A 21,670-nucleotide genomic window follows, 5' to 3' on the forward strand; every position below is an offset into this window, starting at 1 on the left:
GTTTGGGATGAAAATCATTCTGTTTAAGATTTGCTGTTTGCTACTTGCTTCCCTGTAAAGAAACAAAAATGTAAAATGTTTTCTTCTCTTCTAGAACGCACAGATCATTTGAATTCTCATTCGCTCTTCAAATCTGCACAGTTCTACCTTCATCATCCAATGCCTGTGTGTGAGAGCTACTTCCTGTCTAACAGCGAGCTGTCAGAAGACAGTTCTGGTGTTGGACATGCTAGACCTTCCTCCAGGGCTGTCTTGCAGAATCGGGAAAAAGTACATCGTCATCAACGTGTTTTCTCTCTTTGTCCTAAAAAAGATGGTGAAAATGAATTCTTTCCACTCACTGCAGAAGCAGATAACAGCAAGAATGAGGATCTAAATGTTAGCACATCTTTGGGGAATAAAACCTCAGGGAAGGACCTATATCAACAAGGCAGAAAAGAAGCAGAACAAAAGGCAGCTAGAAATTATCCTTTGCTGTGTAGCCAAACAGCTCGCCTCAATGAGACTGTGGAGAAAGACCTACCACCGAGACACAGAACCCATTCCAGTGGTAGCTTAGATGAACTCTGGATTAAGTTTTTGGAGTGCCAGAAGAGACATCAGCATCATGATTTTAAGAGTAACGGTGAGCTGTCCCTTGTTGAACGCCTTGATCGATTGGCCAGGGTCCTTCAGAATCCCATTAAGCATACGCTAATACCAACAAAATCTGAAAAGAATGTTTCTAAAAGGGAAATAAAGAGAAGAGAGCAGAAGAAAATAAGACTGTCAGAAAAGACCATGTCTGAAAGTACCTTAGAGCCTAATGCAACACATGTTGAAGAAAGACCACGTATCACCCATGATAAAAATAGCTTTGTTGAGCTCAGGAAAAGTAGGTCAGGAGAGAAAATTATTTGCCACATGAATAAAATTTTGGAGCACCAGCAGTACTTGGAAACCCCTAGTGACACTTCCTCAGAGACAAGGCTTAGTGGAGATCATGGCACCACGATCAGTTCCACTACCTCAGAATCAGATGCAGTGACTCAAACAGAGATGGAAACTGCTACTCAGACTGAGGTGAGCAGTTCCATTTCCACCGTTGACACTGCCAGGCTGATCAGGGCTTTTGGGCATGAAAGAGTGCGGGTGTCACCAAGACTGTCCCAGCTTTATTGTACCATCAACCATCAGAAAAGTCGCTCTGAAAAGTGGAACAAGGGAAGTGGCAAAGCAGTGGGTGTAGAATATCCAAAGGTTACTTCTGAGAGACACAAGAAAAGGAAAGAGATCCAGGTATGTGGTCAGTTAGACCAAAAGACAATTTTAATTCGTCTTTATAGGAACTCCTAAACTGCTGCACAGTAGTAGAGTTTGTTATTTGGAGAATAATTTAAAAATTCCCAGACAGCATTGTTTATATGGGTAGACTTCTGTCTTTGGTCCGATTAGCTCAAACAAGTCCTCTGCCTTTCCAGGAATAAGAATGGTTTGAAAAAGATTTTTATTAATAATATTTATTTAAAGATAAAATAAAATTGTCATAAGCTTTGCAACATTAGGACCATTAATATTAATTCTTTTCTAAAATGAAATTAGGATCCAACATTTCTTGCATGGTTGTAGTATTTAGAAGATTATTTTATTCCATGTTCCTTTCAATGTCTATTTGGATGTTAAAAACAACATCTAATCTTTTGCCTGTTAAAATCACCCATTAGATAACTGATTGCAGTAATACTTGTAACAGAGTAAAGGCGTGCTGTTCCCGGTGCTTGATGTTGCATTGAACTCATATGGCTTTAGAAAATAGCATCTTTTATCTGCTGATGTAGGGTTCTTTTTAAAAATACATAAAGACATATTACCTGCCTCAAATAAGTTGTGAGAGAAAACTGATGGCAAAATGGCAAACAATTTTAAAATCCAAATTTTGGTAATTTCTGTGATGCTTGGCAGAACAGAAATCAAGAGGTGGTTTGGTTTTTTTTAGTTGCAAATATCTGTGGTGCAGAGACAGATATTAATTTATAGCAGGAGCCCTACTCCTAGAGAGACTACTCTACAAATCTTTCAGGCAAGTGCGGCATTTTGTAGCTCATTTTTTTTTATGACAGCCTATTGTCAGCTGTGCTTCCAGAAAACTTGGTTACAGCTTTTTTTATTTATAGATGCTGAACCCATCCCAGAAGGCTTTTATCTATTCCAGTTTCTGTTATTTCTAAAGCACTCTTCAAGCTGCCATCTGGTAGCAGGTACAAAGCTAAAGGTTGCGCTATTCAGCTGCTGAAGGGCTTTGAAAGCACTGCACTGAATATTCTAGTCCAAATAGGAATATGCATGTCAATATTCAGTATTGAATGGCTGCTTATATTTATTTCTGTGGGCTGATATGCATGTGCATGTAAATGGGTTATCTTGGTTTTTTTTTCCTTACTTTATACTATCTTCCCTTTTGCTGAGCACATATTCAAATTTGCTTCTGTTCTCTGAAAGAAGATACGTATCTACTACATCTGTCTAGTGCACTCTACTAGAGTTGAAATAGCTTCATGAAACTAAAAAACAGTTCTTGCCAGCATGCATGAGAGTAAAAATTACCTCCTTTTAATGTTGAAATGAAATTATGTTTTGCATTGAAGTGGTGACAGCAGAGGTTTGATAAAAAGGTAATAAAAAAGCCTCTGTTCATTTCCATTGTGGCTGGCGTTATGAGTTACTAATAGGATACTAATTGCTATGATCAAGGAAAAAAATAATCTGTTTCATAATTAAAAATTAAATTCAGTGGAGTTGCAGAGATTGGTCTGTGCCGCAGTGTTGGATTTGAAGCCTGGGGAAGCATTGTCAGTTAATTGCTGTTAATAAAGCACTAACCTTCTTTGTATTTTACATAACCAAAAAGTTTGTGGACTAGATGGATTACACTTACAGACTATATTCCTTTTGAAATGGCTGTAAAGTAATGACATCATAAAATTTAGATTAATTTATTATAACAAAATTGTGCTGCTTACATCTCTGCAGCTGGAACTTCAGTTTGCATAAATGGTGGAGATGGGAAACTAATGTTTTCCCTAAGCCATGATCTTCCCATGCGTTTCCTTTTTCTTGTTTTCATTGAGTTTAGTTCTCTCTGCCTGGAGACCTTGTGTAATAATGATCACAGGGTGAGAGGACTTCCCATGATTTGAAAGGACTTTGCTCTTCCATGCCAATGGTACAGAACTGGACTTCAAAGTGAATTTACAAAGCAATGTGTTAATCTTTCAAGATGGTTTGTCCTTCCAGCAAACCCAGCAACCTTTAAAGGCTTTTGGGTTGAGAGTGTAGGAATACAGGATTCAGTTTAGATATTTATTCTCCCTCTTTCCAAAGCAGAAACATTTCACACTTTGCAGTCTTTCATGAAAGTAGAGCTAACAAATGATCTTGCCACAGCAAAGGGTTTTTATAAGTCTGTCTCGACAGGCCACATTGTCTCATGAACTTTGGACAAACAAATTGGAGGATGCTCAGCACTGTACAGTATCTGATCACAGGCACACTCTTGCCTACAGAAACCATGCACTCTTCTTACTAGAATGGGGTGCAGAAAGCGCATTGGTGCATGAGGGTAAAGTCAAGGCTGACTGTGTGGCATAGCAATAAGAGACACTGATCAGCCTATGATAAACGCCTAAATAACAATAGAATCAAGGTACAACAAGTAAAGAGTGATGGCTATAACTTTTTTTGCTGTTTAGAACCTGCTTTTTGTTAATTTTGGTTAGTGTTACAGGAGTTTCTGTTCTCTTGCTTGGGTTTTTTTTCCTAGAAGGCAATCTCCCTTTCATTGGATTCAACTTCTGCAAGCAGCAGTTCTTGGGGGCCAAGCTCTGCTCTTAGTAACAAGCGACGGACACGGATGCTAAACAAAGGTATCCAAGCAGGTGAGTTGTTGAATTCCAGACTTGTCTTTTCTCTATTTCCATCTGCCTCTTTGGAAACTGGTGTCCCAAGTCTGTTGCATGTTTCTGGTGCTGGATGTGTACACGCAGCATTCTTCAAATTCACTTCAAATGCTTTTAGAGAAAGATGTTATGTTCTAATTAAAATGAGCCATTTCATTTCCTTTCTTGGTCTGCTTGAGTAGTAGCCAGTTTTGTCACTTACAAGTTTATTGACCTAAGCTTCTGATCCATTTCAATAGTAAAGGTGGACTATTTTTTTATATATTGTTTTCTCTGCAAGACGTGTTACTCACAGAATACATTTCGTAGGTATATGCTATTTCAGAAGGCAACTGCAGTGTTTCATGTTCTTCTTGGTAATATTTTGGATGTTATATTCTATTTAAAACATAAGCTTATCCTTGGACTGGTGCAGTTCTGCACTTGGGTTTTTGTGGGGGCAATTAACAGTTTCTTCATTGCTTTCATTTACACACCAGGCTAAGTTTACACACCATCATAAGATTGAGTCATGGCTTTGTTTTATTCATCAGACATATCAATTATTTATTTATTACTTTTTTTTTTTTCATGTGCAAGTGGATTGAATCAGAAAAGTATTTTCATGGCTTGTTTTCAAGATTGTGTTATGACTTTTTGAATGTTAGTTGACACCTTCCGCTTTATATGTTTCTGTTAAATATTTGTGGTGGTGTTTCTGTTAAATATTTGTAGTGCTGTGGGCAAACCAATCTTCTGTAGCTAAAACATAGTTTTGGATGGGACGCACTGTGTAAACAGGTCCAGAAAAAAAATGTAGTTCCATTGTCTAAAAGGTAAAGCTTTATGTTGACCTGTCATTGTGTCTTTCAGCAACAGATTTGAAGTTGATGCTTCAGAGAGCCAGCTCAGGTCCCCAGCAAGAAGCATAGCGGGTTTAATTCCCACCCCCCATATATATGTGCTTGTTTTGCTTAGGGTGCTTGGTTTACACCACATCAATTTTACTCAGATTATCATATATAGTAACAATCCTGAGTCACTGTAAACTCTCCTTGAATTGGAAGTGGGAATATAAAAGACTTTCCCTTTGGAAGGTAGGATAAAGAAAGTGGTCCTTCAGCTTCAAAGTAAAAATTGAGGGTCACCCCCTGAACTATGCGTGTCATACATGCTGATGTTGAAGTACTTCCAGCTTCTCTAGAATAAGATGTTACTGCTTTTTTTTCAACTACAGGAGACTTGGAGATTGTGAACAGTGCAACTAAGAAAAACACTCGAGATGTTGGCGTGACTTTTCCTACCCCAAGATCTAGCCAGCCAAATCAAGAGCCACAGGAACCCTGGCATTGTGTTAAGGGTATTTTTGGAGAGTCAGATGGTATGGTCACAGATCATCAGGCAGCAGGAAGCAAGGGTAAGCAGAAGGGACAGCCAGGCAATTTTTTCGTGGAGAAAAGGACGAAAAGGAACAGGCTGCATTTGCCACAAGGTCAGTCCAAAATACACTTTCTCTGCAGACCAGAAAAGCTATACATCTCAACAGCAACTAGCAAAACGTGAGGAGGATTAGCTAGGACACAGAGTAGGCTGTCACTAGTACAGTCAGTTCTTATTCTGTTTTTAATCAATAAATTTTAAACACAAACACTATGTCAAGTGAGCTCTCTAGTGCTCTATTATGATGGCATTGTCATTTAAGCTGTTAGAGGAAACCTGGCCAGTAAAGGTAGTAAATAGGAAGCAGTGAATAATGCAAGGAAAGGTGAATGAGATGGGAATCATGTAGATACTTAATTTTGATTTTCAAGGTACAAAAGGTTCTGCTAAGCTCTGAGTCACTGTAAGTTGTATTTACTGTTTCATGTACTGAGGCTTCAAAGAACAAGAATTTTTCTGGGAGTACTTGAGGGAAGATTGTGCTACCAGAAGAACTAGACTCGTCTCCCTCTTTTAGCTAGAGTTGCATATTTGGGCTGATGGTGTAGCCTCCCAGCTGGTGGTTTGTTTTTTGTCATTTTGGGGCTTTTTTTTTTCCAAATTTCCTGTCAGTCTTCGCAATGTCATGATCAAATGTTTAAAAATGTTTTCCTTAGTCATCGTTGTTGTAGGGACAAATCATTCTCTCTCATACCGGTTTAATTTAGAGAATTTAGAATATCTCTTGAGAGTAGTAGCTGATGTATTCAAACCCCATTATGTATGTAAACTGTGAGTAATCTAATTCTTGTATACATGTTTAAAATTTAGAAGATGTAAAGCATTTGGTCTTCAAAAACATCTATAAAAAAACATGGGGCTTAGGACAGCCCAGAGGCTTCTTAAAAATGTATAATTACTGATAAGTAACTATTCTTTCTATAAAGAGAGAAACTTGCAAACTAAGCCGTTTTGCGCCTTTTCAAAAGTGTCGTTTGATTAAAAACTTTCTGGTTTTCTGACACTTGGCGAAGGAGTTCTTTTGAAACTGCCAAAGGTGTCTGCTATGGAGTCCCACTGTTACTAAACTGAAGTCCCACTGTTACTAAACTGAAATGAGTATTTATCGCAGTATTAGGTCACTGACTGTATTTAGCTAAGACCTTGGGCATGAAGGGCCATAGATAGGGATGGTAAATAGGCACGTGTATTGTCTACAAATCCTGATTCTCTTCTGTTGTCTTTTTTAACAGGAATTTCATGGTTTGTCCAAGCAGAAGACTTGAAACCTGAATCTAGGAAAGAAAACCATTCCAATTCCTTTTCTGGTCCTGGTCCCTCTTGGTTTGAACCATTGACCAGCACAAGGCCTTGGAGAGAGCCTCTCCGAGAGAAGAACTGGCCAGAGCAGCAGCGCATCAACATGATTCAGCCAGCAGTTCCAGAAAGAGATGCTGAGAACAGGTCCTCACGACCTCTTGTGAAGCTTACGCTACAGGTAAAGGGACTCTGTGCTATGAGGCTACTGGGATCTCAGTAGGGTTTCAGGAGTAATGCTGAATCTTGTGGAAACACATTTTGTTCCTTTTTTTTTCTTTTTGTTATTTCACCTTTATAATCAGTGGAAGTCAACATGTTACAGATCACTCCTGCTTAATAAAGAAATAGAAAAAAAATTAGCCTTTTTGGTTATGTTAATTTAGCTTTCCACAATATGCTAACCTGTTTCAATTGATCTAATATTTTAGGTCTTAAATCATTTTTCTTCAGGAACTAGAGGGAACGTAGCTGACATAATGTCAACTCATACTTGCTTCCATGCAGAAATAATACGTGTGGTGTACACAGTATGTGATTAAAATGGGCTATAATTCATACAGTGCAAACAGTGTATGTGTGTTTATGTACATACATACACATGCATATATGGTGTACACTTCAGATCAGATGCAATCACTCAATATCTGTGGAAAAATACAGTTGAAGCATACAGAAATATTTTTGAAGAAGTTTGTCAACAGTAAGTGAAATCTAAATTAGGAAGTGCTAATTTAGGTGCGCTTCAGAAGTTTCTTTAAGTTCGGTTGCATCTGCTCACGTTCTCAGAGACTGCTCTGTGATGGCAATTGCAGTGTGGCAAACAGAGGTATTAGGAGATCACTTTTAAAATTCCCCTTCTGATCCAAAATGAATTGCTAATGTTGATGTGCCCACTGATTTATAGCAAGGGAATAAGTTACAGAATGTTCTATGGGCTCAACTTTCTGAACTTTGCTATGCTTTTTTGAGAAGAGATTTGTATCCCTTTTGCTAATTATTTTAGCTTTTTCTTTTTCTTTCTGACCAGTTAGTTTTCTTGTTTACTGACATATAGCTTGTTAAACAAGATCTCTGAGGATCTACCCAGCATTAAGGATACAACATTTTCTATGTTATATCAAATACTCCTTTGAGATTTTTTATTTTCCCCATGCTTTGGTAATGGTGTTAGATATTTTAATTATTCTCTTCCAGCTGTAGGGAGACAGTCTGGCCACTTCAAACTTTGTTTTGTGTCATCCCATCTTAGGAGGCCCTTGCAGCGCATCGCCCTGATTTCATTTCCCGCTCTAGAGAGCGTGTGAAGCATCTCAAGCTTGTAATGGAGGAAAGGAGGATACAGAACGTACTGCAGTCTGAACGAGAAGAGCTATTTAATCCTCCGGAGAAGAGAAAGGGCTACAGGAATGCAAGTCACATGCTGTCTGACAGAGGTACCTTCATGGTTCTGCTCTTTATGTTCTATAGGAATTAATGAATATCCACATTATACATAAAGATGTATGTATTTTCAATAAAAGTATTGCAATTATTTAACATTATTGTCTATAAGAATCCATAACTTACAAAGGAGTCATATTGTTGCAGTAGTATTCTTTGTGAGAAGTAGACTTGTTCACCATTGTCTTATCTCAAAATTTTCCATTTAGGTTTTCTGATTAGAGAAAAGAGAAGAACAATTCCAAAGAGGGAAATGATTCAGAGATCTAAACGGTAAGGTTAACAAAATTTTCAGGTAGATAAGTGACCTGAGTAAAGGGGTAGGAAAGATGGATGAATTGTATCTGCAGTCAAAGAACTGGGTGTTGGGGATAACTCAGCTTTTCAGTGCAAGATGTAGGCATCTTATCAGAGCAAGAAAGCATCTATTTAGAAATGCTGAGAAACAAGATCATTTTCAAAAAATGATTTCTGTAACTTAACCTGAGTATTCTGCTGCAATATCTGCCATCCAAGCACTACAGCAAACTGTGCAAGCACTGGATCCCCAAAGGATTGGAAATTTAGGGTGTGGGCCACTGGAGCGTCTGTATAGTTTTAAACATTAACAAACTAGCTAATAGGTACAGGAAGTGAGGCATCGTTTCACCAAATGAAAGTAGCTTTATGTAAGAAATAACTACCCTCAAAGGAATACAGAGGCTTTTACCCTTGAAGATCACCTTATGATAGATTTTTGCCTTATTTTTGACTCAAGTAATTCATATATGAAGTGCACAGTAGCAGTGTAGTAAACATTTGAAATACCTGTACTACAGAGAGAGCGTGTGAAGATGTAATAAAAAATGGAGTCTGTTGCAGCTGTGTTCTGAAATGGTAGTCAGGTCAAGAAGAGGTGGTTTGGAAGAGTACCAGTTGAGAAACAGCATAAGTACTTAAAAGTAAATTAGAGACTCATGAAGTAGTCTCTGATAACTTATAAAGTTACATAAAAATACACTGGTACTATAAGTTATTTCAGAGTCAAAACAAAACAAAGGTCAAGAGTATACTCTGAGGCAAGGGATATTTAAGTAGTTGGGATTTCAGCATATATGTAAGTGCTGTGTTGCATTGAAGTTTTGGAATGCACATGCTATGTGGAGGGAAGGGTTTGTGCTGTGTGAAAGGTACAATGCTATGGGCCAGGACTGTTTCCCAGTGTCTTAATTGGTAGTAGCAATGGGATGGAGCGTGCCTCAACAGGTTTGCATGTGACACAAAACTGGGAGGACCAGTCAGTATGCTGGAGAGATCTCTGCAGGCTGGGGAAAGGGCCAAGAGGAATCTCATGAAATTCAACTACGACAAATACAAAATCTCTCCTTGGGACAGAACTTGCCCCCTCCCTGCACCCCTTCCCTAAGGACACCCACCTTGGCAGCATCTGAGGACAGATTGCTTGTGGAGTGACCCTTCTGGAAAGGGCCCTGGGGGCCTGACAGCTGGTGAACAGCAGACTGAAGATGAGCTGGCAGTGTGCTCTTGCAGGGATGAAGGCCAGCCTACATGCTGCTCTTCCTGCAGGTGGAGCGAAGTGGATATTCCCTCTGCTTGGCACTCATGGGGCCACAGTTGGAACCTGTCTCCTGTTCCGGGCTGCCAGTATGAAAAGAGAGGTCAACAAAGTGGCCTGCATCTGGTGGAGGCCACCAAGACAGTCAGGGGGCTGGAGCACATGGTGCATGAGGAGAAGCTGCGGAGGCTGGGTTTGTTTGGCCTGGCCCTGCCAGAAAGAGGGTTGAGAGAAGGCAGAGGAAGACTCTTCTTGGAGGTGTGCAGTGTTCAGGACAAGCAGCAGTGGTGATGTTACAGTAAGGAGAATTCTATCTGGAGACGAGGCAATCAGTGTTTTATGAAGAGGATGGTGCAGGGCTGGACCAGGACCCACAAAGTTGGTCAAATCTCCTTCCTTGGAAATAGTCGCAAGTTGACAGGATGAGACCTCAGCAACCTTATCTAGCCTTGAAATTAGCTCTGCTTTGAGTAGAAAGTTGGACTAGGTGACCTCCAGAGGTCCTTGTCAGCCTAAGTCACACTGTGATTCCACAAAATATTTAATGGAATATGCAATGTATAAAATAAACCCCCTGATATATATGCTGGGAGAGTCCGAAAAGAATGTTTTATTTCAATAGCCTTTGGCATTTAAAAGTATCTTTGGGATGTTAATAGAGAGGTGGCAGAAGTGGTAAATATGCCAGTTCCCCAGGGAATGCATTTCTGCATGTTTTAGCTGAAGTAGAAGGATTCAGGTTTGGGTTTCTTGGACTGTGAGATCAATGTATCTGAACACATCTGTTTTCAGAAATGGATTTCATAATAACCAAAGTCAGCAGGACTTCTATGGAGACTGATTCAGGCAGTCACACTTGGTGACTTTTTTTTATTCTTGCTGCTGTCATACTCCAGCTCTCAGTTGGAGCGAAGAAGTAATTTATTCTGTACCATTCTTTTGAAATCCACACCTATAATGAGTGCAGAATATTTTTCTTTTTCTCTGTGAGGATGTAAATGGAATTTCTCATGGCAAATTAGCTAGAGGTAATGAAAACAATTTTCAATGAATTTACCTGCAATTCTGGATTGCCCACTTCATGATCTAAACATCTTTATGGTGGGATGATTTGCGAGGGGTAAATCTTGATCTTTCGTTGGGGGGAGCCCTGGAATGGTGAAATCTTTTAGAGAGCTGTGAGATGGTAGCAAAGCAAAACCTCAAACCTTGGAGGTATCTCTCCCTGCATCCAGTAACACATGCATGGACCTACCATCCTCTGCTGCCTTCCAGCAAAGCGCGAGAGGAGTAAAATAAACAATTTTTATTTTACTTACGAGCCAGCAATGTGCAATCACAGCCCAGAAGGCCAAACGGATCCTGGGCTGCATCAAAAGAAGTGTGGCCAGCAGGTCAAAGGAAGTGATTCTGACCCGCTACTCCACTCTCATGAGACCCCACCTGCAGTACTGCATCCAGCTCTGGAGTCCCCAACATAAGAAGGACGCGGATCTGCTGGAGCGTGTCCAGAGGAGAGCCACGAGGATGATCCGAGGGCTGGAGCACCTCTCCTATGAGGAGAGGCTGAGAGAGTTGGGGCTGTTCAGCCTGGAGAAGAGAAGGCTCCGGGGAGATCTTATTGCGGCCTTCCAGTAGCTAAAGGGGGCCTACAGGAGAGCTGGGGAAGGACTTTTACTAGGGCACGTAGTGATAGGACGAGGGGTAATGGCCATAAACTGGAAGCGGGCAGGTTTAGATTAAACATTAGGAAGAAGTTTTTCACTGTGAGGGTGGTAAGGCACTGGCAGAGGTTGCCCAGAGAGGTTGTTGAGGCCCCACCCCTGGAGGTGTTCAAGGCCAGGCTGGAGGTGGCCTTGGGCAACCTGGTCTAGTGGGAGGTGTCCCTGCCTATGGCAGGGGGGTTGGAACTTGATGATCTTCAAGGTCCTTTCCAGCCTAAACCATTCTATGATTCTATGAAACATCAAAATGTGATTTATTTCCTCTTTTCTGTAGCAGTAATGTGGGTAGTGACATTTTTAGAAAAGTTGATCACCTAAGAGCAGCTGCAGACCAAGCATGAAAATAGGGATACACAGGAAGGTAGGTCACTGGAATAAATGCAGTTGCTTTTTTTTTTTCCCTTCTTTTTTTGGTGTTAGATGTGTACTTGCTTGCTCATCAATTTCACTGTGAAGTCTGATAGACTGGTAAACACACTTGTGTGGGGGACTGTAGAAGCTACAGATGTGTATGGCTTTCCCTAGCTGATGCTGGTGAATTAGACAGGAGGTGAAATTCAATACTGAGATTTGGATTTGATCCTTGCTTTCTTGATTCTGTCTACTTACTTATGCTTTATCATACAGCTTCCTATTACTTTGTTTTCCAGCTAACTTCCTGTCCTTCTCTCCTTTGAAACACGCAAGTGATACCTAACTTGTACTAAATAGCAAAATGGTGCAAACTGGTATGCATTTGCCTCACTTACTTCTCTTGCCAGTATGAATGGGCACTTCTCTTGCCAGTATTGATGGGAGCAGTCTTTTTTCAGTGGCGCCCAGTGATAGGACGAGGGGTAATGGGCATAAACTTGAACATAGGAAGTTCCATCTTAACATGAGAAGGACCTTCTTTACTTTGAGGGTAGTGGAGCACTGGAACAGGCTGCCCAGAGAGGTGGTGGCGGGTCCCACTCTGGAGACATTCAAAACCCACCTGGACACTGTCCTGTGCAACCTGCTGTAGGTGACCCTGCTCTGGCAGGGGGGTTGGACTAGATGATCTCCAGAGGTCCCTTCCAACCCTAACCATTCTGTGATTCTGTGAAGTATTACTTATTTTCTTGCTGGAATTAGTACCAAGACAACTGTTGAAGATGCCCCCCCCCGGCTGGTGGGCTGTATTGATTTGCAATGTTCAAAATAGAGTGTGCTAAAGTACTTTCAGATAATACAAGTTGAAGGCATAGATATGCTTAAAAATATTTGAAGTGCCAACAGTAATTATGCAAAGATATGATACTGACATAGGAATGAAACAGTCTCTAAAAGAGTATAATGCACTATTGTGTCTGTACCAAGTCTTTTTTTTTCTTTTTCCTGTTTGCTGATTATCAAATCAGCATGTTAAGAAAGGAGTTGTAGTAAGATCTCTCTTGCTTTAAGTATTACAGGACTGAATTTTTTGAACATCGTTCATTTCCAGCTCCCATAAACCACAATGTTTTTGAAGGTGCATATTGTCATGAAATTAGTAAAGCTTTATGATCTTAAAAGAAGATTTGGGGAAGGCAGTGTGAGCAATACACTGCCATCCTGGGTGTCGGGTCCCTCCTTTAGTTGGTAGCATGTAAAACAGACCAGAATAGCACCCTGACTCTGTACTGAGCACCAGTCACCACCTATTCAGTTCAAAGCATCCCTTGCTGTTTGGTTCTGGTATGGAAGAAGTTCAGCACTGGAGAAGACAAAGCATTCACCTAAACAGGGCAGCATTGTTGAATGGTGAAAATACTGAAATTTTGAAGAGATGCCTAAATAGCTTAAGTCAGGTTATTCTTGTGATAAAGATATTGCTATAGATGCATAAACATGTTACCAGAATCAGCATAACCAGTACAGAAAAGCAGTGGGGCTATTCTGTACTGAAGATGTTGAAGCTCTACCTTTTGCAGCTGGGTAATCATAGCAGCTCTATGGTCATTTTAATGTTATAAATGTTGCTTTTAGGAGGTGCTGCTTGTAAGAGAGAGGCATTATGGGATGTGGGGATTTCCAGTATCGCAGCTGCTATGTATTCCACATTTTGCCTGTGTGACACTAGTAAACCCACAAATAAATTTTTCTATGATGTAGTTGGCCAGTAGCCTTTAACAGAATGTGGACATGAAACAGAGGATGTTTTTTTATATCGGTAAGTTCCTTCCTTCCAAGTCACTATTTTTGACTCTTTGTATTTACACTTAAGGATCTATGAGCAGCTGCCAGAGGTGCAGAAGAAGCGAGACGAAGAGAAGAGAAAAATTGAATACAACTCATACCGCCTGAAAGCACAGCTTTACAAAACGGTAGGTGTTCTGGTCAAGTATTTATACTAGAACGTTTTAGAATTTTTTTTTTCTTGAGGTCACAAGCATTATAGTGGTATTTACTAAATGTTAATTCTATGGTATTATTTTTCAACTTCTAGGTGGTTAGGATATAATAGCATTTAATCAGGGTCAAAGCAGTTAAGCTTAACAAAACTTGGAACAAAAAAATCTCCCTACCTAACTTAAAATCCTTCTAGTGCCTACACATGGCGTGTGGAAAAAAGATAAGGAAGCATGGTCCTCAAAGTATGCAAAAAAGGTTTTGCGCTGAGTCTTGAGGCCAGAACAGAGGGATCATGGAGCATATTTAAAGAAGGTATTCCACAGACAGGCTCTTTGAACTGAAGGCTGCTGGTTTGCTGGTTTTGCTCTCATGTACTCTTGCTGTAGATGTATTTAGTTTACATAATTCACAGCTAGCTTCGCAACCATAGTTAACAAAGTCTGGAGTGCTCATTCTTAATTTTCTTCCAGTGGAGAACTGGCAGACTTGGTGGTAATTTGTTAAAACTGGGTGCTGTGGATTTCATCATTAAGTGTTTGTTCAGATGATAGTGTGGTTTTACTGCACTGGCACTGATCAGCCTCGGATCTCCTCTGTCTGGCAACCTGTAGAATAAACCAGTATCCCTAAGCATAGGTGTGACTAACTTTGAACTACAAACATTTGTCCAGCAGTTAAAGACCAGTTTCTGTGCTGGGTCCTCACCACAAAACCAGCCAGGAGAGCAAAGGTGGGGTGAGGACTCCAGGATTTTGGTGAGCAGGAGAAGGAAATGGTGGGGCCCATTTTGCTGGGTTACTCTAGGACACTGCTGAATCCTGCCCCATTCTGCCATAAAGCAGTGAGATACCTGCAGAGAGTTCCTTTTGTCCCAGCTAACAGCTGCTGCTTATGCTCTTCCTCCCTTGCTGTCCAAGTTGTGTAATGTGTTTAACAGACAGACACGAAACATGGGTTTAATGATAGATTGAAGAACCCCATGCTAGAGGCTCTCCTGGGTTAAGCACAATATGTAACAAAGAGGAGAGTCTTCTGTCCTTATGCCCTGCCATGTGCACACATCTAATTATCTAGTATTTCTGTGGAACAAGCAGTATCAGTTTACAGAAAATGATATGATAAATGTCCTGATAGAACAGAGGAGGCCCATTTGTCCCCTCTGAGAAGTGTGTCTCCAAAACGGACCAGTGTATTGCTGTTTGAGCTGTTCTAAGCATCCATGTGCTTAACCTTTCTCCTAAGACTTAATAAGAACTAAAAGATGAGAAACAACAGTTTGCAATACAAACACTGAGGTTCTAACCTGACTCACCTTCTCGCTCTTTAACTATCCCATATACCATAAAATGTAGCCTTCTGGAGAATTCTTTGTCAGCAGGCAATAAACTGCATTATAAGCCTCAGTGGTTTAAGGGCATGCATTAAAAATTAAAACTGATTTTTTTTTTTCCTCTGGATCTTAAGGTTGCACTTCAGTTTTAGCATTGCAGCTCTTTCCTGGCTGAGTTGTCCTACCAGAGCTGGAATAACGAGGTTAGTTATTTGTTTGGAACAGCAGCAATTGGATTTTAAAAGTCAGGGCTTATAACGCAATGTATTATCCAGAATACCCTCCTAATCTGATTGTGGGTACTTACCATGAGAATTACTTGAATTTGATGCTGTGCTTTTGCAGGGTATATTCAGGACTCTTTTTTTTTTTTTTTTTTTCTATAGTCTGAGAATCTCAGATGCCGATATAGTAAGGTCTTAAGAGTTAATGAATGCTGTCAGTCATTGACTTGAAGTAGTGTAGTCAGCTGGAAGCAGAGAGGGAATCGGATCACAAGTTTTGTATATAAATGTGATTTTGATTGGAAGAGGGATGATGATTCATTGCAGTAAATATTGTAATCTTTTTGTCTTCCTTGATGATGCAGAATAGCTGTAGTGAGTAGCTGTAAATACAGTGAATGGTTTGTTTAGAATTTGGTTAATGTGTTGCTGAGAGCATCAGTTTCTAAGCGGATCTGATTGTGCATGAAAAAAAAGAACCACAGATTTTGTGGAATGATTCCAAAGATGACACAGAGTATTAGGAGAAGAAAACGGCTGGTACAAAAGCTAGACTAAACCCATTTGTAATCTAGGGTTGTATCATTTAAATGATCTTTAGCACTGTATCTCTCATAGTGAAAAGTTTATGAACTGCTGATGTAGAATAGCAGATCAGTATTCTGGAACAGATCTGACTCTCATTTTAACTGCAGTCACCTAGAGGAGTCTTGTTGTGCCTTATACAAACCTAGTAGGGGACAGTTCCTTCCAAGGTTGTTTGACGTGTATCCAGACAAAGCTTGAGAAAGGAGGGGGACGCAGACAGTCAAGTGCCCTGCTCAAGTTTGTGTGGGGGTCAATGGTGGAGCCGGGCATAGTACCCATGTTTTCTGACTCCCAGGTCAGTGCTTAGTGGCATAACCTGTCCCCAGTGAAACTTCTTTGTCCTTCATTTTTTGGATTTTGACGGGCTAGCACCGGGCATCTTGATGGGGATAGGATGTACTCATGCCCCAGCTACTCCGGAGTGCAGCTTTGTAGGTTTAACTGTCGGTGAAAGTGTGCGCTGAGGTGTCCTGTTCTGGAATGTCTGAGGCTTAGGCTTGTATTTTCTTGGCTGATTTTGTGCTGTGCAAATGTTAATACCTGGCAGAGGAGCACTACTGAAACAGCTGGGCAAGTGGGGATGTCTTAAACTGCCAGGCCAGTTCGCATAGTGAAGTCTGAGCACTTATTTTCTCCCAGCACCTGTGGCTGAACACTTTGTGGTAATAGTGAAATGTGCTTATATCCTAAGTTTATTACATTTCAGCTGTGATGTAATATGGTGCTGGGACATCGGTTGCTTCTTAATTCTATCACTGATACCAAAGGAGTAGACATGTAAACGTAAAATTAGGCATGCACCTCACTAATAGCAGTACAGCTGGCTCTGAGAATGGGATCATCTAGCAGTACAGTGTGCGTGCCATTTCTAAAGGGCATTGAGGGCTCATAGGTTAGGGGTGATTAAAATTTGGAAAGGAAGCAATGAATTAAACATGTGTACACACTTATATCTGTACGTACATAGACAAGTGTTGTTTGCTAAAGCATCCTCACATCAGAATTTAAAGGTATGTTAGGTATAACTGCATATTGATGTAATTTATGGGCTGATTCTTCAGAAGAAAAACGAACACCAGCGTCTTAAAAATGTTTTGTGAGGAGAAAACAAACAAACAAATTGTATGTTTCCTGTGTGAGCAATGACAGCTACTACGTGGGACATACTGCTCTCTGGAGGCAGTGTGTCTCTCTTCATTAGTTTTAGGGAACCAAGAGTAATGATCTTAGTGTCCAGGTTGAGGGATGAGATGAAACGGAGTTTATTTGGCTCAAAATAAGGCTCCAAATTAGTGAATATATATGGACAAAATTTGCTTAACCTTTTGTAAGGTACGAGTGAAAATAGTCATGCAGGACACCTGAGAAGTAAGGGCTGTCAGTGCTTGTTTTAAGGCATTTATGTGCTACAGGAGCAGGAGGTGAAGAGGGAATAAAACAACAGTTTTGTTAGTACTGAGTGAGGATGGGATCCACGTGAGGAAACAGTATGGGCTCGTATATAGCTGGAAACTGATGAAAATTCCTGTGCTCGAAAGTGACTGAGGGTTGCACAGGCATTCTTAATTTTTTGAATTGTTAAATACTTATCTTTATTAAGATAGCAAAGTTATTTTTATCACAGGATGCTCATGGGTCTGGGCTGATGTTCTGTCCCAGTATCCCTTTGCTTTTGTACTTTTAATTTCAAATAGAGCATAAAATTATACCAGCCAGATAATGGAATGGTGCATGCCCTTTAATTTTGAAAACTGTATAGCTGAGACAGATTTCTGGTCTGATAGCAGCACAAGTCAGAACTCTTTCAACCTCAGTGAAGTGAAGTAAAAATGACTTTTATGAGTTTATCAGATATAAATTTGTTCCATTACTGACACTTTTCCATTAGATGTAGTGACTTTGTAATTTTTGTAAGTAGGGAGCGTGGGAGAAACCTTCATAAAGGGGATAGCAAAGTTATTAATTTATGTACTTCCCTCTACCCCTTAAAAATAAAAAAGATACTAGCATTCAGGAACACTAAACACTATTTTATTTGTGGATGGGACATGTCCTTTAGAGCCTATGTAAGATAGGGGCCACAAGGTGTCACTACCCCACAGGATAAAGCACATGCTTCTAGAGGTGTGAAACTGAATTGCAATTTGCGTGCTGTTTTCCAGGAATTTTTTTTTTTTAATGTTTATTTTTCATCCCCTTGGCTACATTTTCCCTCCTGTCAGCAACATGTTAGGGTGTTTTGTTTTGTGGTCACTTCCTGGAAGTGGAGCAAAGAGGGGAGATAACATCTAGTTGTTAGCTGGGTTTGCTTATTAGATTGCAAAAGGGCCCGTGATCTGTAAGGACTATTCAGAGGGTTTGTGATGTGAGGTGTTTTGAGCCCTTCTGAGGCTTCATGAAATACTGGGGACAGATTCCACACCAAAATTCACATCATCAGCTTTGCTTTCTTATAAGCCCCCTTTAAGTACTGAAACTCTGCAATAAGGTCTTTCCTGAGCCACCTCCTCTCCACGCTGAATAACCCCAGCTCTCTCAGCCTGTCTTCATAGGAGACGTGTTCCATCACTCTGATCACTTTTGTCGCCCTCCTTTGGACCTGCTCCAACAGCTCCATGTCTGTCTTGTGCTGAGGGCTCCAAAGCTGGACGCAGTACTCCAGGTGGGGTCTCACCAGAGCAGAATAGAGGGGCAGAATCACCTTCCTTGACCTGCTGGCCACGCTTCTTTTGATGCAGCCCGGGATACGGTTGGCCTTCTGGGCTGCGACTGCACATTGTCGACTCGCGTCCAGTTTTTCATCCACCAGTACCCCCAAGTCCTCTCAGCAGGGCTGCTTTCAATCCCTTTATCCCCCAACCTGTACTGATACCAGGGGTTGCCCCGATGCAGGTGCAGGACCTTGTATTTGGTCTTCTTGAACTTCATGAGGTTCACAGGGGCCCACTACCTGAGCTTGTCCAGGTCCCTCTGGATGGCATCCTGTCCCTCAGCCATGTTGACTACACCACTCAGCTTGGTGTCATCTGCAAACTTGCTGAGGCTGCACTCGATCCCATTTTTTTATGTCATTGATGAAGATATTGACAATACTGGTCCCAATATGGACCCCTGAGGGACACCTCTTGTCACTGATCTCCATCTGAACATTGAGCCATTGACCACTACCCTCTGGATGTGACCATCCAACCGAACAGTCCACCCATCAAATCCATATGTCTCCAATTTAGAGAGAAGGATGTTGTGGGAGACCCTGTCAGAGGCCTTACAGAAGTCCAGATACATGACATCCGTAGCTCTTCCTTTGTCCACTGAGGTAGTCACTCCATCATAGAAGGCCCCTAGGTTGGTCAGGCAGGACTTGCCCTTGGTGAAGCATGTGTTCCATGCTTCAAAACATCAATGATCTGCTGGCTGAGGTAGCAGAATGATGTGGTGTTTCATTATCTGCATTGCCTGTTGCCATAAGAATGGGTCACACTAGCAGATGCCCAGGGAAGAATACCATGACAGAGCCAGCATTAGCAGTACTTCTCAAAGATGCTCTAACAGTCTGGTGTGATTTATGTTCAGGGGGCTCTGAATCCATCTTTGGATTGGTGGCATTTTTTCTTTCATGAATTTGTCCACTTGGTTTGTGAAGTGTAAACATGTGGTGTTCACAGCACCGCAGGGCAGAGTTCCACAGTTTAACTGCAAAAGACTGTGACTTGTCACACAAAATATTCTGTGGGTTTTTTTTCTTTTGTTTCTTTAAAATCTATTACCAGCTATTTTATATGATGCCTCCCCAGATAATTTTTGGAGGAGTCTGCAAATAACATTCCCTTTCATCTGCTTCAGGTTGCTTTCATCTCTTCCGCTTCAGTCATGGCTCATCCCTCCCACTTGTAGTGAAGAGTCCTAATTTATTCAGTTGTTTATTGTAGAAAAAAACTTCCTGTATCTTCCACTTTGCTTGTTACTCTTCTCTGTAACTCTTCTAGTTTTCCTGTGTCTTCTCATAAATGTATTGCAAACTGGGAAGCACGTGACGCCCAGAAGTTTGTAATCAGAAGGTGAAGAGTGAGCCATGCATCATAGTTACTTGATGGAAACAGTCTGTCAGCTAATCTTAAGGTGTATTCTGTCTCCTTAGACTTATTTCTGACCATTTCCACAGCAGCCAGCACAGGGATATCCTGGGGTATTTCGTACCAATGAGGGAGAAACAGCTAGGCTGCTTTAGCCGTCCTAGAATGTGTAAATAGCCATTTCTTAGTGTTGTATTATCCCTTGATATTCTGTTCAGAAAAGTTATTAACAATATCTTCATACTTAGTATTTTTAATTTTTAGATGAATAATACTCATATCTCTCACTTTGTTCTTATCTTTCAGAAAATCACCAACCGTGTCTTAGGGAGGAAGGTGCCTTGGAACTGATAAAGATCTGTTCAAACAAAGGTGTAGTGTGCTTATTAACCGTGCAGCATGAAGAAGATTGTGATGTGAAAAACATAATGCAGTAAATACTTGTGCAGTCTATGTTTTGTGGTATTCACTTTTGCCATATTTAAGAATCAGTAATTTGATATGAATGACAGTTTTTAAAATAAATGGCTGGTTTTTGGAGTGGTGTTATGCACTTCCAAAGTAAACATAGTTTGGAAGTACTTGGTTCATAACATATTTATAACTACATGATTGGAACGTCAGTTTTTTATTTATTTTAAATTGTTTTTAACAATTATTTTTTTATTTTTTAATTTTTTTATTTTCTATCTCAATGTAGAAAACTTACCTGTAATATTTTGTAATGCAAAACCCCCTTAAATAAATAACATCAGATCAGTTTGTAGTAACTGTTGCAGCAATCGTGAAATTTATCTTCGCTGTCTATATGGACAACATCTAAAGAAATCGGGCCACAATCACCTCTTACTCTACCCAATACAGAACTTATAAGGTAACTGTAATGGCTGTTTAAACTGTACGTTATTAGTGCCTGAAAGAGTAGAGGAGTCACAGCTTCACTGACCTTTCACTTGGTTTGCGATCTTTCTGTGTGAATCAGGAGAGTCTAATCGGAGAATTTTTTTGTGATGTTGGGAATTTTTAAGCCTTGCCTGGGAGAGTCCCCTTCACTTCATTAGGTGCTTGCATGCTGAATATACTATTCAACATTTTCATCGCAGACATGGACAGTGGGGTCGAGTGCACCCTCAGCAAGTTTGCTGATGATACCAAGCTGTTTGGCGAGGTAGACACGCTGGAGGGGAGGTATGCCATCCAGAGGGACCTGGACAGGCTGGAGAAGTGGGCCCAAGCCAACCTCATGCAGTTCAACAAGGCCAAGTGCAAGGTCCTACATCTGGGTCGGGGCAATCCCAAGCACAAATACAGGCTCGGTGGGGAATGGCTGGAGAGCAACCCTGAGGAGAAGGATCTGGGTGTGCTAATTGACCAGAAGCTCATCATGAGCCAGCAATGTGTAATCACAGCCCAGAAGGCCAACCGGATCCTGGGCTGCATCAAAAGAAGTGTGGCCAGCAGGTCAAGGGAGGTGATTCTGCCCCTCTACTCCACAATTGTGAGACCCCACCTGGATTACTGCATCCAGCTCTGGAGTCCCCAACATAAGAAGGACATGGATCTGCTGGAGCGTGTTCAGAGGAGAGCCACAAGGTTGATCCGAGGGCTGGAGCACCTCTCCTATGAGGAGAGGCTGAGAGAGTTGGGGCTGTTCAGCCTGGAGAAGAGAAGGCTCCGGGGAGATCTTATTGTGGCCTTCCAGTACCTAAAGGGGGCCTACAGGAGAGC

General features: G+C 41.0%; 1 protein-coding gene across 1 annotated transcript in view; it reads left to right on the forward strand.

The window, feature by feature from the left end:
- The first annotated feature begins 903 nt into the window (after positions 1-903).
- The window catches only part of ADAM33 (ADAM metallopeptidase domain 33), a 56,719-nt gene continuing 35,952 nt past the window's right edge, over positions 904-21,670 (forward strand). Inside the window, exons 1-7 of the mRNA XM_009882541.1 lie at positions 904-1,278; positions 3,800-3,914; positions 5,152-5,406; positions 6,587-6,831; positions 7,903-8,086; positions 8,303-8,366; positions 13,600-13,699. Of these exons, the coding sequence (XP_009880843.1) occupies positions 904-1,278; positions 3,800-3,914; positions 5,152-5,406; positions 6,587-6,831; positions 7,903-8,086; positions 8,303-8,366; positions 13,600-13,699 (1,338 nt within the window). The remainder of the gene's footprint in view (positions 1,279-3,799; positions 3,915-5,151; positions 5,407-6,586; positions 6,832-7,902; positions 8,087-8,302; positions 8,367-13,599; positions 13,700-21,670) is intronic.

This window comes from Charadrius vociferus, unplaced genomic scaffold, assembly GCF_000708025.1.
Source record: "Charadrius vociferus isolate BGI_N301 unplaced genomic scaffold, ASM70802v2 scaffold213, whole genome shotgun sequence".
In the NCBI taxonomy this organism is placed as follows: Eukaryota; Metazoa; Chordata; class Aves; order Charadriiformes; family Charadriidae; genus Charadrius; species Charadrius vociferus.